Source organism: Venturia canescens, chromosome 1 (genome assembly GCF_019457755.1).
Source record: "Venturia canescens isolate UGA chromosome 1, ASM1945775v1, whole genome shotgun sequence".
In the NCBI taxonomy this organism is placed as follows: Eukaryota; Metazoa; Arthropoda; class Insecta; order Hymenoptera; family Ichneumonidae; genus Venturia; species Venturia canescens.
Genome location: NC_057421.1, coordinates 39,718,464 through 39,736,717, shown reverse-complemented (window position 1 = coordinate 39,736,717; position 18,254 = coordinate 39,718,464). Strand labels below are relative to the sequence as shown.

The 18,254-nt window shown below is 32.7% G+C and overlaps 1 protein-coding gene across 1 annotated transcript in view; it reads right to left on the bottom strand.

Moving 5' to 3' along the window:
• The window catches only part of LOC122408149 (uncharacterized), a 1,237,064-nt gene that overhangs the window by 996,948 nt on the left and 221,862 nt on the right, over positions 1 to 18,254 (bottom strand). Inside the window, exon 6 of the mRNA XM_043414787.1 lies at positions 778 to 1,075. Coding sequence (XP_043270722.1) covers positions 778 to 1,075 — 298 coding nt within the window. The remainder of the gene's footprint in view (positions 1 to 777; positions 1,076 to 18,254) is intronic.

Below are 18,254 nucleotides of genomic sequence, written 5' to 3'. Positions count from 1 at the left end.
TGCCAAGCGTACTATGAACATATAGTCGAGAGTACAATACCTGATCGTCAATGATTCTATTTATTTTAGAAGGAAAAGTATTACTATTATTTGGTGACATGTACACAATATATGTTTGGCAAGTTCATTGTTGCTGTTAATATATGCGCTTGATGTAAACGACTTATAAAATTTAGTAAATACAATCATATTTTTTTGAATGAGCGTTACCATAAAAGTATTTTTATCACCTCAGAGAAACATGCAAATATGGTACTATGAACCAAAAATGTTTCTCAGTGTATATTTTAAGAAAACTTGAATATCCACTAATGTAATTGTTTTTTAATTTGCCATCCCTTTTCCATTCAACTATTTTATTGAGTAGTTCGACGTGAGATTCCGCGCTGTGTACATAAAGAAAAATATCCATGCTCGACTAGTTCGACTGATAAATTCATTACCTATTCAACGCGTTTTTTTTCTCGAATCAATTTTTACACAGCTTACTTCTTTGTTCATCCATTTCAGTACTTGTGTAATTCATCCAATCATCTGCTCATTTGGTAAAAAAATGAGTGTACGGACAAACGAGTGAAAGTGACGCGTGGATAAATTAGAATGCGTATGGGCATGAAAGAATGGCCGTATCTATCCGTACAAGATTCGAGGAGTTTCGAAATTGTAATATTTTAGAGTAGTCTATTTGATTTTTTTTCACATTTCTTAATAGGTTTCACTAAGATTTAAGATTTTTTTTTCATACAATTTTATGGCTAATTTATGTACTTTGAATACCTGATCCTCTGAACATGGCATCAACGGAGTTGATTGCTTCCTCAGCATCGCTGATAGTAGGATCACTACTTGAACCGTCATTTACACAAGCAAGCGTACGCTGAAGGCTCGAGCTTGTTGATGGGCCTCCGGTGAACTCACGTGGTTGCCGTTTCTTTGGGGAAGAAGGTGTCGCCATTCGATGACTCGTTATTGATATCGGTTCGGCAACAACATCAATAGTAGAGCGTGGTGTGTGGGAAAACGATTTCAGCTTCTTGCTCTGAACGATCGAGGAACGATTTGCGCTGGACAGTATCTTTCAATGAAACAAAGAAGATTATCAGGACTTTTTGAAACATATCGTATTTAGAGTCACAGCAAGGTCATGACGCCAAGTATTGAAAAGGCTAGTCAAGACGGGTAGCGATCTATACTTGAGATCGGGCGATTTCCTTCGACTTGTGAAGTTGAAGTGATCGCCGTTTGTAGCGAATATGTCAGATTGAAAAATAAATGTCCCGTCAATAAATGTCATTAATTCGCTTCCAATGATGAAATTTTCTTTGGTAATTATGCAGTTTGGCTACTTTTCCAAAAATCAATAGAATTTTATTTTTCATCTCGAAGTTATCGATTAGAATATAGTAATTGATATTTCGTCGAGGGAGGCTAACATTTTCCGTAAAAACCATGAGTTATGGGGTTTTGGAGTTGTTGGAAAAATGCGGGGATTTGGCGTATCAAGAGACTCGGTAGAGTCTCGGGACAAGTACATTGACAGCCCTGTCGTCTGCTGGCCCGAGGCTCTCGCCGAGACTATACTTTCTCTGAATAAAACGATTCGCTGTGGTGGGGGTAAAATTGGCATGTGATTTTCTTTAATTGCCAAGCCTATGAGTTATGTACGACTTTGAAAATTGAACTTTCAGCTGATTGAGAAATTCTCTATCGAATGAGCCCAAAATCAGCATTATTGGTGGCGTAATTGCTGAGAAAAAACTTTGCACGGGCTCAAGATTATGCAAAAGTTACCAACACATTGAAAAATTTATGTGTCTGTATATTATATTACCATAAAAAAAAACTTGGAAATCGATGCCTCATTCTTCTTATTTGATTCGAACAGCTAAATCAATTGAAAAAAATTCCATCTAATTTACGTGCAGCATTAAAATTTATTATATCAATTCGAGGCCAAGTATTTTCTAATGAATTGAAAAAAGTTACCACTTGAGTTACGTGCAGCACTAAAATTTATGATATCAATCAGTGAACAAGTATTTTATTAGTAACTCCAAATTTTGACATTATTAAATTGTTCTAAGAAGCTTTTAAATCCAAAAAAAATCACATGAAAGCTAGTCATTCGTTACTCTATGGTGGCAAAGACTTATAAGAAAATCGATTTTTCTCAGACTTTCAGGATCCTTGGTATTATTCACAAAATTCAACGTCGATTGGATCGATACAAATTATGTTTAAATAAGTGTTAAAAGTACTTGTCCGGCCCATCACTTTCGGTTTAAATTGTTTATCCAAATAAAAATCAGGGCTTGTCTAGAACTGATGGTTCACAAGTCACAAGTATTCATGCAGAGGGAATTGAGAGAATTATCTTCAAGTAATTTTTACTTAGTTGCACTAATTTAATAAAAAACGGAAACAAATTATTCCGCAATATACAAGGGATTTTATTCTGCATCGATAAATGAAACGAATTGTACATAATATGTATGTTCAAGCTTCCAAAATAACTCTCCAGTTTATATTCAATGATGTCAATTTTTACTTCCTACATATTCTTCCAGCGAACGAATTCCATACGGAATAAGAACTAACTTACACTATTATTCAGAATATTTAATTAATAATGAATCGCACTTCAACAAATTTTTAACCAAATTCTGCCGTACAATTTCGTTTTTTTATGATTGATTTTTATTTGAATGAATAGTGATGGGCCGGACAAGTACTTTTAACTCATATTTAAACATAATTTGTATCGATCCAATCGACGTCGAATATTGTGAATAATATCAGAAGCTCCTGAAAGTCTGAAAAGAATCGATTTTCTTATAAGTCTATGCCACCATAGAGTAACGAATGACTAGCTTTCATGTGATTTTTTTTGGATTTAAAAGCTTCTTAGAACAATTTAATAATGTCAAAATTTGGAGTTACTAATAAAATACTTGTCCACTGATTGATATCATAAATTTTAGTGCTGCACGTAACTCAAGTGGTAACTTTTTTCAATTCATTAGAAAATACTTGGCCTCGAATTGATATAATAAATTTTAATACTGCACGTAAATTAGATGGAATTTTTTTCAATTGATTTAGCTGTTCGAATCAAATAAGAAGAATGAGGCATCGATTTCCAAGTTTTTTTTTTATGAATGGAATTATCAGCAAACACGATACCATCAATGTACTTGTCCAAACCTTTTTTTCCCTAGGGGAAGTTTATGGTTTGATATCACGTCTTTTTTCTCGAAAGTTCCTTATTTATGTTTTGATGAATATATAATTTTAATTTGAATTGCTATGAATTATTTACGATTTACTGCTTATAACGTTGGTTTCCACGAAAAACGACCTATTTTTCGTCAAAATTGTGCTAGAAATATTTCGTCACAAGTCTGTCCTTGGACTTTGGCGATTTTTTTCCTTGTATTCTAATATGTTTTGTCAATTAAGAACCAAAGAGCATGGTGGAAAGCGGGTTGGAGGCCGAGATATAATTTTCGGCTTATAACGTTGGTTTTCACGAAAAAAGACCTATTTTTCGTCAAAATTGTACTGGAAATATTTCGTCACAGGTCTGTTGTTGGACTTCAGCAATTTTTTTCCTTGTACTCTAATATGTTTTGTCAATTAGGAACCCAAGAGTACGGTGGAAAGCGGGTTGGAGGCCGAGATATGATTTTGGCTTGTAACATCTGATTCGTCGAAAAAAGACTGATACCGCACAATCAGTATACTAGTGAAGAACATTATACACTAATGCTGTAGGATTGCAATATATTTGATATTTTCTTACGGTTCGAAATCATTTTTGTTGTGTGATTTAAGAAGTTTTGTTTACATTTTTTGTGGTATAATGCGAAAACGAGCGATCGTCAATGTAATTGTCCAAATTTTTTTTCTCCGAGAAAGGATTTTTACGGCTTGATATCAAATCTTTTTTCTGTGGTAGTTCTAAACCACAACAAATATTCTTAAATAAGATTTTCTCAAGTTCTCCAATGTTTCTATTGTGACATTTAAAAATAATTCTCCTTTCTCCAATGATTTTCTTTAAGTTTTATACAATTTATAACAGTTTGATATTCTTCGAATGTTTGAAGTGATATCCTCAATTTTTCAACCATTTCGAACGTGTCTATAATTTTGTGGGATTAAAATCAGATTCCGTAAGGTTTTTCAATATTTTGTATCATTGTGGAATTTTCCCCCTTCATTTATAAATTTTGTTTTCATCTGTTTTGATGAAATCATTGTGAATAAAGAAAACATGAAGATTTTTCAATGAAACGAATTTTTGGATTGATTTTCCTTAAAATTTGACAGACGGAGAAAGAAAAATATATATATATAATGTTCACCAAGTCCACCAGAATTCGCAATTTTCACATATGTTTATTGAATTCTAATGCTAGTTATTTTTATTTCATTAAAAAACGTGCTTCCAAGGACTTTTTGAAGCAATCTTTTTCTAGAGTCGCGGCAGCGACTCTGAGACAAGTACATTTATAAGATATGACGAGTTGCTGCCAGAGACTCTTTACCGGAGCGATAGCGTTTCCAATTGTTTTCGAAAATTTTCAAAATTTGTTTCTTCAATAATTAATTAACTATATCATTTCGGAGAATATTATACGTTGACATATTTTTTATTATTTTTTTTCTTTCGATTGCGACCTCTTCGAACTCTGTAGCTTGACGCGTTGAAGAGATATTAATTATTTATTTTTTAATTGCATCAAAAAATGGGTCGGATTTTCGCACACATTTTTGATGTTTATTTGTTTTATATCTAGTGACAAATCTGGTGCCATAATAGATTTTATATACCGATATATTTTTTTTCTGGTGCCATAATACCAATATATATCTATATATTTTCGTGTCGTATGACGTATGGTGTGTTGTTTATGCTGATAGATGATGAGGTTATAAAGATCGCAAATTTGACAGTTCACCGATATCCCGGTCGGTAGTACAAGTATATACCTATATATTTCCGTTATGATATGACGTATGGTGTGTTATTTCAATGCTAACTAAATGAGGTTATAAAGATCGCGAATGTTACAATTCACCGAAACTGTTCCAATTTTTTCCGGTTCTGTAGAAAATAAATAAAAGCAGTACAATGTTTTAGTGAAAGTGGTGAGAAAAAAGTGAAGAAGAAAGAGATAAAGACCGAGGAATCCAAGAGTGTTGTGTAATGGAAAAAAAAGGAAAATTGTCAACAACGTTCGGATTGATGGTAAAAATATTTAGAAAGGTTAGAGATTTTTTCTATATATATCTTGAGATGTAGTCCGGATTCTGAAACATTAGAAATAAAAATCCATGCCTCCGCTCTTTCTCATCAGCTCTCTCTCTGATTGTATCATCAAACTTGTCGATGTTTGTTATTGCAGAATATCTAAAGACGCGGCATCGTCTTGTAATAAAATAACCCAAAACAGGAATGACGGAAAAGAGCCAGGGACTACAAAAATATAGAAAGGCAGTATAATCGCATTGTCTGTAAACGTATAACAGACTATTCGAAAGTGCTTGATTACAAAATTTCTATTGGCAAATCGAAACTGAGGCAATCAGTATTTTTTTCATTTTGCATTGGTGGAAATTTTTTCATCAAAAAGACTACATGATAATCACGGAGAGTTTTCACTTCAATTCCAACAAAGTAAAATTTAAGTTCGAAATAAAATATGTCCGCGTGTGTGTATATGTATGTATTAGGGTAGTCGTTATTTGGGGTCTTTTAAAACAATGCTTAACCCTCGACCATGCGGGTTGAAGTTTTCCGTTTAAAATACATGGAATTTTTCTGCGTCTGTGGTCACGATTTTACTGTGGGCCTCAATACGTTTGGAAAATCTTGAAATTTTCAGAAATTATTTTACAAGCATGTTGCTACACGGAAAAAATTTTCAAAGCTCCTATCCTTAAAATGTTGTATAGCATCATCATACTAAACCATTAATGCGCAAAACGATATTTTTGGACACACAATTTCAAGTACGCAGTTTTGACTGAAAAACAAAAAAAAAATTCTCCAAAATCTGATATAGGGGGTTTTTGAGGGTGTTCTTTCAGAACCTGGCGTTTATTTTTTAAAATTAAATCAAAATCTTCATTATTTTTGCGTTTTGAATTGGAAAGTCAAAAATTTTGAACGTTTTTTCCCCTCAAATCGATTTCCGTTACTGTTGCTGCACTCAAATAACCATATTAAGGCCAGCAAAAGTGTTTTCAATGTCTGACCTTTCCGGAACATTGGTTATAACCAGTATTTTTCTCGAAAGACTCAACAAAGAAATGTAACAGAACAAAAAGTGTTGAGAATCATCTAAAGAATACGCCTGATTATTTTCAAAAATTTTCTAGCTAGTTTTGTATTTTTCAATTTCGATTAATTTTGTAAAATTTTTGAAGTTCTGAAAAGATTCACACGCATTCTTCGGATGATTCTAAACAATTTTTGTTATATAATTTTTTTGTAAAGTTGAAACTTTTTGAAAAAAAAATTATTTTCCATCGAATAATAAATAGGTTCATAATTTTCTTCTTAAAAAGTTTCAACTTAAAAAAAAAATTATATAACAAAAATTGTTTAGAATGATCCAAAGAATGTGAATCTTTTCAAAGATTTTAAATATTTTAAAAATTTATCGTAATTGAAAAATACAAAAATAGCTAGAAAATTTTTGAAAAAAATCACACGTATTCTTTAGAAGATTCTCAATACTTTTTATTCTGGAACATTTCTTTGTTATGTCAAGACTTTCGAGAAAAAAAATCATACAGATTTTCATCATGCTGTTTTGCAAAAGCTGCCATTATGCAAAAACTGAGTAAGAAAAAAGTGTTTATAACCAGTGTTCTGGACTCGTCAGACCTTAAGAACATCTTTGCTGGTGATAATATGGTTATTTGAGAGCAGCAACAGTAAGGGAAATCGATTTGAAAAAAAAATGTTAGAAAATCTTGACTTTTCAATTAAAAACGAATAAATAATGAAGATTTTGATTTAATTTTACAAAATAAATGCAAGATTCTGAAAGAGCACTCTCAAAAACCCCCTATATCAGATTTTGTTCTTTAGTTAAAACTGCGTAATTGAAATTGTGTGTCCAAAATTGTCGTTTTGCGCATTAATGGGTTCTTATAGTGATGCTATACAACATTTTAAGGGTAGGAGTTTTGAAAATTTTTTTCGTGTAGCAACATGCTTGTAAAACAATTTATGGAAATTTCAAGATTTTCCAAATGTATTGAGGCCCACAGTATAATCGTGACCACAAACGCAGAAAAATTCCATCTATTATGAACAGAAAATTTCAACCCCCATGGTCGAGGGTTGAGCATTGTTCTACAAATCTGACAAAATTACAGCATTACTTTTTATGCATTTCGAACCAATTTAGGGGGCGAAAAGGGTAAAATAAATTTGATCCCAAATAACTACCACCCTAGTGGGTATTAAAATACCTAAAACTACTTGCATGCATAATAAAACGATTTTTATTTTCAAAAAAACTGATTCGGCTTGAGGAGGTCACCCCCCATGGCAGCCGCATTTTTTGGGGTTTCCTCGATTTTTTGCGACGAGAAAAAAACACAGACTTAAAATTTAAAGAGTTTATTCATTGGTATTTCAACTTTCATTCAACTTTATGATAGAATTTTTTAACTCTGATGTCTCGAGTTAATTCCGTGTAAAATTAATCCACAGGATCCCATATGCTTCTCCATGGTGTCCACGATTCCCGGGGGTCCCGTTTATCTGCGATCAAAAAACCGAGGAGCGTTTTGATTTGTAAAGCAGTGGGCTATTGCCTGAACTAAAATCATACAGAAATATCGAAATTGAAGGATTATTGAGCTATGCGACATTTTGAAAAATTGATATAAGGTTTTTCTAAACGGAAAAATCCTTCAATGTTTAATATTTCTGTATAATTTTAATTCAGGTGATAATCACTGCTTTACTAATCCAAACGCTCCTTGGTTTTTTGATTTCAGATAAACCGATCCCCTGGAATCGTGGAGACTATGAAGAAACATATACGTTCCTGTGGAGTAGCTTTACCCCGAATCTACCAGAGATATCAGAGTTAAAAAATTCTACCATCGAGTTGAAATACCATTGAGAAAACCCTTTGAATTTCAAAAGTCTATGTTTTTTTTCTTTGCCGTAAGAAAATTGCGAAAAAACCCTACTAAATTCGGCTGCCATGCGGGGTGACCCCCTATGTTGGATTTAATTATTCCAATCGATCAATATCGCGTTATCTTGAAAAAAGATTCGAGTGCCTTAGTCATTGAAATCCTGTCGTTATTTAACGACATTGAAATTTATTATTCGTTTTAATTTTTTGAGTTTTTAAATAAATTAGCCGTAATTTGATTAAAAAATTTTTGTTTCCTTTTTTTTTGATATCTCTTTCAATGAGACAAGGAATAATTTTAATTAAAAAATTTTTCAATAAATGTCTTTTCGCAAGTACACTCTGATGGGTGATAATATGATCATTTCATCTGAACGGTAGTCTCAGTGAATAAACCCTACATATGTTACTCATACATGTAGTGTGCATTTCTTGGTACGAACAAAAAATGAATTAACAATAACAGAATGTCATCTATATTGTGCCCTAACATGAAGAATTTGATTTTCCAATATCCTGTAAAATTTTTTCAAGTTCACAGTGCACAAAAAGTAGTCAAATCAAACCATAAGTAACAGCACGAATGCTGTTAAAAAATTGGAGACAAGTACATTTATGTTTGATGTCACCTGGACAGTAGTCTCAGTGAAACCCTATGTGACACTCATGTAGTTCAAAACACGAATGCACGATGATTTATAAGAAGTTGTTCGATCTGTTCTCTCGAAACTTGCTTCAAATGAGCAATTCATTACTAAAGGTTATAAAAAAAAACCATTTCAAACGCAATGAATAAAAAAATGAATCTGTTAAATCACGGTAATGCGTGAAAAACGTTTGGTTCAAAGGAACAAAACGTGGTCAAATAAATGCAAAAGTGACGAGTACATCGGATGACGAGTGAAAAAAATTCAAAACATAATGGTATGTAAAAAAAATTACGAAACCAACTGTAAATAATTTCAACAAAACAATTAAGAAAAGCTTTCACAAATCATGAAAAAATATTATATTAAAGAAAATACAAATCTGTAATTATATTGTAAAGGAAAAAAAAAATTCAAATAGGACGTGAAAAATTCATTCTTACGGGAAGCACCCGGAACTTGAGAAAGTTCCAGTGAATCAAAAAAGTTACCATCTGAGTTATGTGCAGCACTACAATTTATGGCATCAATCGGAGGATAAGTATTTTATTAGTATATAATACATAAATTTTCACAATATGAAATTGTTCTGAGAAACGTTCAAATCCAAAAAAAAATCGCATCGAAGGTAAAAGTCATTTGTTACTCTATGGTGGCAGAGACTTACTTAGAAGAAAATCGATTCTTCTCAGACTTTCAGGATCCCCTGGTATTCACAATATTCGACGTCGATTTCGTATCGGTACAAATTATGTTTAAATATGTGCTAAAAGTACTTGTCCGGCCCATCACTTTTCATTCAAATTGCTCATTCAAATAAAAATCAAACTAGACGTTAATTTCTGCGTTATTTTTATGGAACTAGCATTAACGCTGGCGTTACACGCCCACTTGAATTTGGACATCATTCTACATATGCTCGGCGGCAACTATCTCTTCGGAACAATTCATGGCATCGCGTAAACGAAACCATTGCAACGGATAGAGGCTTTACATTCCGATATACGGACAATTTTTTTTTAAGAAAGGGTATATAGTAATACACTAAGGAATCACTTTTCATCGAATTTCAAGAAATGTCCGTGTCGCACTCATTTTTTAATGTTGATTTCAACAAAGTGCAATTGTGTACGTGACCATAAAAAAACGAAATTGTACAGACGAATCTGCTCGAAAATTTATTGAATTGCGATTTATTATCAGCTGAATATCTTCAGTAATAGAATAGATTAGTTGCTATAACGAATAAAATTCGTTTGAAGAAGAAACTACTTTTTCATAAATACGCAATAATATCTCTTGGATATTACAGAAAAATTTGTTTGCATTTTTTTATAATGAATGCAATTAAGTTAAAATCTCTTGGAGGTAATTTTTTAAATTCCCTATGTTTCCCTCTGTACGCATAGATGTGATCCATCAGATCTAGAAGAGCCCTGATTTTTATTTGAATGAGCAATTTGAATGAAAAGTGATGGGCCGGACAAGTACTTTTAGCACATATTTAAACATAATTTGTACCGATACGAAATCGACGTCGAATATTGTGAATACCAGGGGATCCTGAAAGTCTGAGAAGAATCGATTTTCTTCTAAGTAAGTCTCTGCCACCATAGAGTAACAAATGACTTATACCTTCGATGCGATTTTTTTTTTGGATTTGAACGTTTCTCAGAACAATTTCATATTGTGAAAAATTATGTATTATGTGGTGTCTGGGATGGTAATATTAATCGGAGAATAATAATGCACACGACACGATTGCGAGGTGGAAATATCTATATATTCTGTACAAACTTAGTAACACGTTTTAACTATACATAGCGGAGTACGACGTTACTCGGTGGGGCTCCCGAGGAGGTCTGCCTAATCGGAGTACCAGATAGAGAGAGGAGAGAGAGAAGGGAGAAACTCTGATTACCAGAGGGCAGCACTAAACGGTGTGCTTCGCAAAGACTCTACATATTATATACTAATAAAATACTTATCCTCCGATTGATGCCATAAATTGTAGTGCTGCACATAACTCAGATGGTAACTTTTTTGATTCACTGGAACTTTCTCAAGTTCCGGGTGCTTCCCGTAAGAATGAATTTCTCACGTCCTATTTGAATTTTTTTTTTCCTTTACAATATAATTACAGATTTGTATTTTTTTTAATATAATATTTTTTCATGATTTGTGAAAGCTTTTCTTAATTGTTTTGTTGAAATTATTTACAGTTGGTTTCGTAATTTTTTTTACATACAATTATGTTTTGAATTTTTATCACTCGTCATCCGATGTACTCGTCACTTTTGCATTTATTTGACCACGTTTTGTTCCTTTGAACCAAACGTTTTTCACGCATTACCATGATTTAACAGATTCATTTTTTTATTCATTGCGTTTGAAATGTTTTTTTTTTATAACCTTTAGTAATGAATTGCTCATTTGAAGCAAGTTTCGAGAGAACAGATCGAACAACTTCTTATAAATCATCGTACATTCGTGTTTTGAACTACATGAGTGTCACATAGGGTTTCACTGAGACTACTGTCCAGGTGACATCAAACATAAATGTACTTGTCTCCAATTTTTTTCGTATTATCATTCCCAGAGATAGAAAGTTGACGCACCCACGTCGATGCACAAAATTTTCAAACTCTGCATGTAGCCACCAAGGTTCAACCGGACAAAAGAAAAAGTATGAAGTGCATCAAGACCAACAGAATTGCTTACTTTTTAATATGAGCATTGCATTTTGAAAACATAACTTCTTATGCCATTCATAAACAGGCCATCTCTGACTTTTAGTATCATTCATCATTATTTTTTATTATTGATTATTATTTATAATCCATTTCCAAATCCTATAATTCATGTATAATTTTTATTATTTGTAAATATCCATATTCCATAATCAAAAAAAAGGAAGTACTAATACCTGGCATGCATGCCAATACACAGAATTTTCCAAATTTGCAAGTATTCGCTGCGATTTATTCATCTAAATTTTGGTACAGACAGAAAAAATTACCACCGATTCATAAAATTTATTATGCCAAAACTAAAAGGAAAAAAGACAGCGCACTTGAAAGTGAACAGAACGCATAATTGTTTCATGTATCTCATTCATATATTACAGTTGGAACCAAAAAGTGAAAAGATTGGCACACCTACCGCTTCGCAGGAATATCAAAGTTCATAGGTATTCGCTGCGTACCAGTAATACAAACTTTGGTGCTATGGGGCAAAAAACTTTAAAATTACCCGAACCACATTTTTGAAACTTATTATGGCATGTTCAATAAATAAAGTGACAGATACGCTGCATGTTGAAGTAAATCAAATAGTGTAAAAAGTGACAGATACACTGCATGTTGAAGTAAATCAAATAGTGTAATTTAGTATGTCTCCATGGTTATACACAGAAAAAATATTTGATCACATCCAGAAATGATCAGGCGTAGACACACACACATGAATTTTTTAATCCATAATGCCAATCGTAAACATGGTCTGGAAATACTCAATATACGTGTCGCTTCATCATGTTGTCAAACTTAAGATGTGTTCATTGCATTTGGAAGATACAAATTTTGATATCACGAAAAATAAGCAACCAATGACTTATTGAAATGAATTTCCAAATTCATCATGCAACAATTCAAGTGAATATCTATGTATTTACATGGCCCAAAGATTTTTTAAAACTCGTGTTTGTAAACAAGCAATCATGAAAACTTTTTGTTATGAATTTTCCAATTTATTGACATCAATATGAGGAAATAGAAATACGAATGTCACTCGAATTGTCTAGAGAATGAATAGAAATTGGTATGGATACACTGTAAGCTAAGGAGGTGGGAAAAAGGGCCCAGTGAACCCGGCCAAACGAAATGAAAGAAAATATGACAACAATACATTGAATTAGACACTTTTACTTGACCGAAGTTTTTCAACATTTATTTGCATTCATTTACATACAATCACGCATATTTTTTCTATAATATAATTACACAACATAAAATTTCTGTTTGGAAAGAACGTTTGAGAGGTTATAATGAGCGAAAGTTTATTTTTCTCACATAACTCCCGTTGAAAATTTTTGCAGAACCAGAACCAGGATTGCAACAAAATTATGTCATAAATAAACGTAAAATCAAAGAATTTGTACAAGGAGAAATTTCCCAATACTAATATATGTTCTATATAACAAACACTCGCGAACCGATTGCGATGAGCGTAAACTAACCCACATGGTTTTCACAAAACTTACATAACATTTTTTTTTTATAGTCATATAAGAATTTTGAATCGAATTCATACAGCTCGCACTATTTCTCCGAAATTTTATCATTCAGATCGCTGTTGCTATTAATTTTCTCATGCCATCAAAAACTGATAGATGGATGTATTATATATCACGTCAAAGTCACTATATGTCTGGTTTTCGTAATACTGTATGACACCACATACCACTATTTTTAATAAAAAAAATACATATTTAACACTTTATTAGATGAAAAATATTTTTTTGTCACCCCGCACTTCGTAATGTCGAAAATCCGTTTGTTATAACATCAATAACTGACGGCTGACTGATGGCCTTGTATATATCAAGAGACTCGGCAGAGTCTCGGGACAAGTACATTGACAGCCCTGTCGTCTGCTGGCCCGAGGCTCTCGCCGAGACTATATTATCTCTGAATAAAACGATTCGTGGTGGTGGGGGTAAAATCGACATGTCATTTTCTTGAATTGCGAAGCTCAGGAGTTATGTCGCAATTTGAAAATTGACCTTTCAGCTAATTAAGAAATTCTCTTTCGATTGCGCCCAAAATCAGCATGATCGGTGGCGTAATTGCTGAAAAAAAACTTTGCACGGGCTCAAGATTATGCAAAAAGTACCAACACATTTACGCAGCTGACGTATCCGTATATGGGTTCAGACCGATACATACAAGGGCTTCTTGATGCCTATCATAACCAATCACCGGTGAGAATCTATCCGTCTCGACCAATCGCCGATGAGAAAGTTTCTGATAGTCCTCAATGTTTTCTTGTATACCGTCTGTTATCGTCTGTTATGTTATTATAAAGTGATTGCGATCGTAGCCCCGTGGATCAACGGTGCAAGATTTGCAAATTTCGTTTAAATAAATAACACATTATTGGAAATAGCAGTGGATATAATCAATTTTATTTTTTTCATAAAAGAAGTTTCAATAATTTTCGAGCCCAATTCACGACAATAATATCTATAATAAATAAAACCTCAAAAGTGGATTAATTGATCTCATACAGTGTACTGAGAGTGAGTAAAATATTGAGAAGTGAAAACGTGAATAATGTGTATCGTGAAAATTAAGAATTATCTGTTCTACTTCGATATCGTAATATATACATAGATAGCAAATTTGCGAGATTTCGCGTCATGTTGACGTTTGGGGTTATGACCGCCGGAGTGCTGTTGCGTGCAGAGTGTAGAAAAATAAAAGTGGTTATTGAAAAGTGGAAGGAATCGATATTATTAATGACGTGACTAATTAGTGTTGAATAATAATAATAATAACAATGAGAAAAAAAACGTTCGTTCATTATAACCTCTAAAATGTTCTTTCCAAACAGAAATTCTATGTTGTGTAATTACATTAAAGAAAGAGGTGGATGGTTGTGTGTAAACGAATTCAAATAAATTTTAAAAAACTTTGGTCAAGTAATTCAATGTATTGTTGTCATAATTTCTTTCATTTAGTTTGGCTGTGTTCACCGGTCCCTTTTTTCCACCTCCTCCGCTTACAGTGTATTGTCATACCAATTTCTATTTGTTCTCCAGACAATACGAGAGATATTTATATTTCTATTTTCTTATATTAATTTCAACAAGATAATTTGAAATATTTATAACAAAAAGCCTTCATGATTGCTTGTTCATACATCCAAGTTTTGAAAAATCTTTGGGCCATGTAAATGCATAGATACATTCACTTGAGTTGTTACATGATAAATTTGGAAATTTATTTCAATAAGTCATTGGGTGCTTAATTTTCATGATATCAAAATTTGTATCTTCGAAATGCAATGAACACCTCTAAAGTTGGACAAAGTGATGAAGTGACATGTATATTGAATATTTCCAGACCATGTTTGCGATTGGCATTGTGGGTTGAAAAATTCATGTCTGCAAGTCTACACCTGATCATTTTTGGATGTGATCAAATATTTTGTCTGCGGATAACCAAGGAGACATACAAAATTACAGCATTTTGCTTGCTTCAACATGCATCGTATCTGTCACTTTTTTTTTGAATGTGTCATAATAAGTTTCAAAAATGTGCTTCATGTAATTTTGAAGTGTTTTTCCCTATAGCACCAAAGTCTGTATAACTGGTACGTAGCAAGTACCTATGAACTTTGATATTTCTGTGAAATAGCAGGTATGCCAATCTTTTAGCTTTTTGGTTCCGACTGGAATATATTAACGAAGATATTCATTACTAAAGTCTTCACCTACTTATTTCTGAATAGATCTGAAATTACTGTCTTCAGAAACTAATGCACAGATACATGAAACAATTTTGATTTCTGTTCTCTTTCAATTGCGCTGTCTTTTTTCTTTTTAACTATGGCTCTGCTCTTTCCGATCCTTGTTTTGACTCCATCGGCTTGCAGTGGATCGATGCATATTATTAATTGGTTGCCTAATATGTGTCCTATGATTTTCTACTATTTCTTCATGCTGATTGTGGTAACGTGATTCAAGAGGTTTCCAATTGTGATCATCAATCGCACATTTTGTACAACAGATTCTCAAAACCGTTTCTGGTCTTGATATAAGTGTAGTTATTCTTTTTCCACCTGGTCTGTCGAGTAAGAAATTTTGAAACTTGTTCCAAAAAGTCTTTGCATGCTTTTTTTCCTGATAATATGAAAAGTTGAATCTTCGGAATGCGGTAGGCAAACACAAATATTAACAACAATACTTATGAAATGACGTGTATGTTGAGTATTCCTATTCTGCAAACTGCAAATGTGGAATTATTGGTGAAAACATTCATTACGATAAGTGTACAGTTGCTCAGTTTTCGATGCGATTAAGTATAATACCTGCCAACATCATGGAAACCTACAGAATTTCTGAATGTTATGTGCGCTATGTCATTTTAATGTAACATCATGACTTCTAACAACTTTCCACTCTAATACTATAGATTTGGATCATTGAAATACAGCAAAAATCTGCAAACTATAAAATTTATATACTGTGCCATTCATTTTATTTTTTGACTCGCACCGTAACATAAATATGAAGTGAAAAATTCATTACAAAAGTCTTCAGTTGCTCATTTATGGATGGATTTGAAATTGCTGTCTTCCAAACTCATTGCGCAGATACATTGAATTGCAGCAGATACCTGCGAACTTGGAAATTTCTGTGGATAAGTATATGTGCTAAGTATCACCCCCTATCTTTATGGTAATATGTAATGGAACTTTGTTCAGCAAGTTTTAAAGTATTTCTTTTCAAATAGTATTAAAGTTTGTATTACTGCCGTATGGAGCGAATACCTTCAAACTTTGATATTTTTGTGTCGCAGCATGTGTGCCAATTATTTAAATTTTTTACTCCAACCGTAACATGTAATTTCAAAAATTCATCACAAAAGTTTTCAGCTTTACTAATTATCTTAATTTTCCTTTTTTTAAATTCTATGCTAAATTTTTGAATTTCCTAATTTATTTCTAAATTATCCTGAAATGAAATTGTTTTCCTCCACAAGCAATACATGTACCTTAAACGTCTTTGAATTCCGTTGCTCTGTTGAATCAAGTACGCTCAGTTTTTTTTACTTCTTTGAATTCTGACATAATAAATGTTTACTGGTGCCTTTTTTTTGCAACTATCAAACTGTAGATAAATGGATCTCCGCGGCCACTTGCAAACTTTGGAAATATATTTCATCGGGGGCATGTTTTGGATGACACAAAAATGTCTAGATTCAGAATGCAAAAACGACATTTAAAAATGGCCAATTCTGTTGTATTCGTTGTGTCTTGAATTTGATCGATCTTTTCTCTTTTCCTTTCTTTTCACTAACGTTATAAGCCGGAAATCATATCTCAGCCCGCAACACGCATTGCTACAAGCTCTTGAGTTTCCAATGGACAAAACATATTAGAAGACAAGGAGAAAAATCACCGAAGTCCAAGAACAAACCTCTATCGAAATATTTCCAGTACAATTTGGACGAAATTTAGGTCTTTTTTCGTGGAAATCAACGTTATAAGCCGAAAATCATATCACGACGTACAACTTGCTTTTCACCGTGCTCTTTGGTTCCTAATTGACAAAACATATTAGAGTACAAGGAAAAAAATCGCCAAAGTCCAAGGAGAGACCTGTGACGAAATATTTTCAGTACAATTTGGATGAAAAATAGGTCTTTGTTCGTAGAAACCAACGTTATAAGCCGAAAATCATATTTCGGCCTCCAACCCGCTTTCGACCGTGCTCTTGTGTTCCTGATTGACAAAACATATTAGAGTACAAGGAAAAAAATCGCCAAAGTCCAAGAACAGACCTGTGACGAAATATTTCCAGTTCAATTTTTACGAAAAATAGGTCTTTTTTCGTGAAAACCAACGTTATAAGACGAAAATCATAAATAATTCATAGAAATTTAAACTAAAATCCTATAGTCAACTGAACATAAATAAGGAACTTTTGAGAAAAAAGACGTGATATCAAACCATAAACTTCCCCTAGGAAAAAAAAGGTTGGGACAAGTACATTAATGAAAAAAACTTTAAAAATATTTTCTTTTTAAATTGTCACAAAAATGATTTTATAAAAAAAAATACAGAACAATTCGAAAAAATTTTCACAAATCTTGAAAAAACATTATCTGTAAAAAAAACTAATCTGTATCTATTTTTTAAAGTGTCAAAAGAATCAAATAACAAGTAAAAAATAAAAAACTGAAAAATCGCGCTTGAAATCATTTTGGAAACCGATGCCTCATTCTTCTTATTTGATTCGAACAGCTAAATCAATTGAAAAAAATTCCATCTAATTTACGTGCAGCATTAAAATTTATTATATCAATTCGAGGCCAAGTATTTTCTAATGAATTGAAAAAGTTACCACTTGAGTTACGTGCAGCACTAAAATTTATGATATCAATCGAAGGACAAGTAATTTATGAGTAACTCCAAATTTCAACATTATGGAATTGTTCTAAGAAGCTTTTAAATCCAAAAAAATCACATGCAAGCTAGTCATTTCTTACTCTATGGTGGCAGAGACAATCGATTTTTTTCAGACTTTCAGGAGCTACTGATATTATTCACAATATTCGACGTCGATTGGATCGATACAAATTATGTTTAAATATGAGTTAAAAGTACTTGTCCGGCCCATCACTTTCCATCAAAATTGTTTATTCAAATA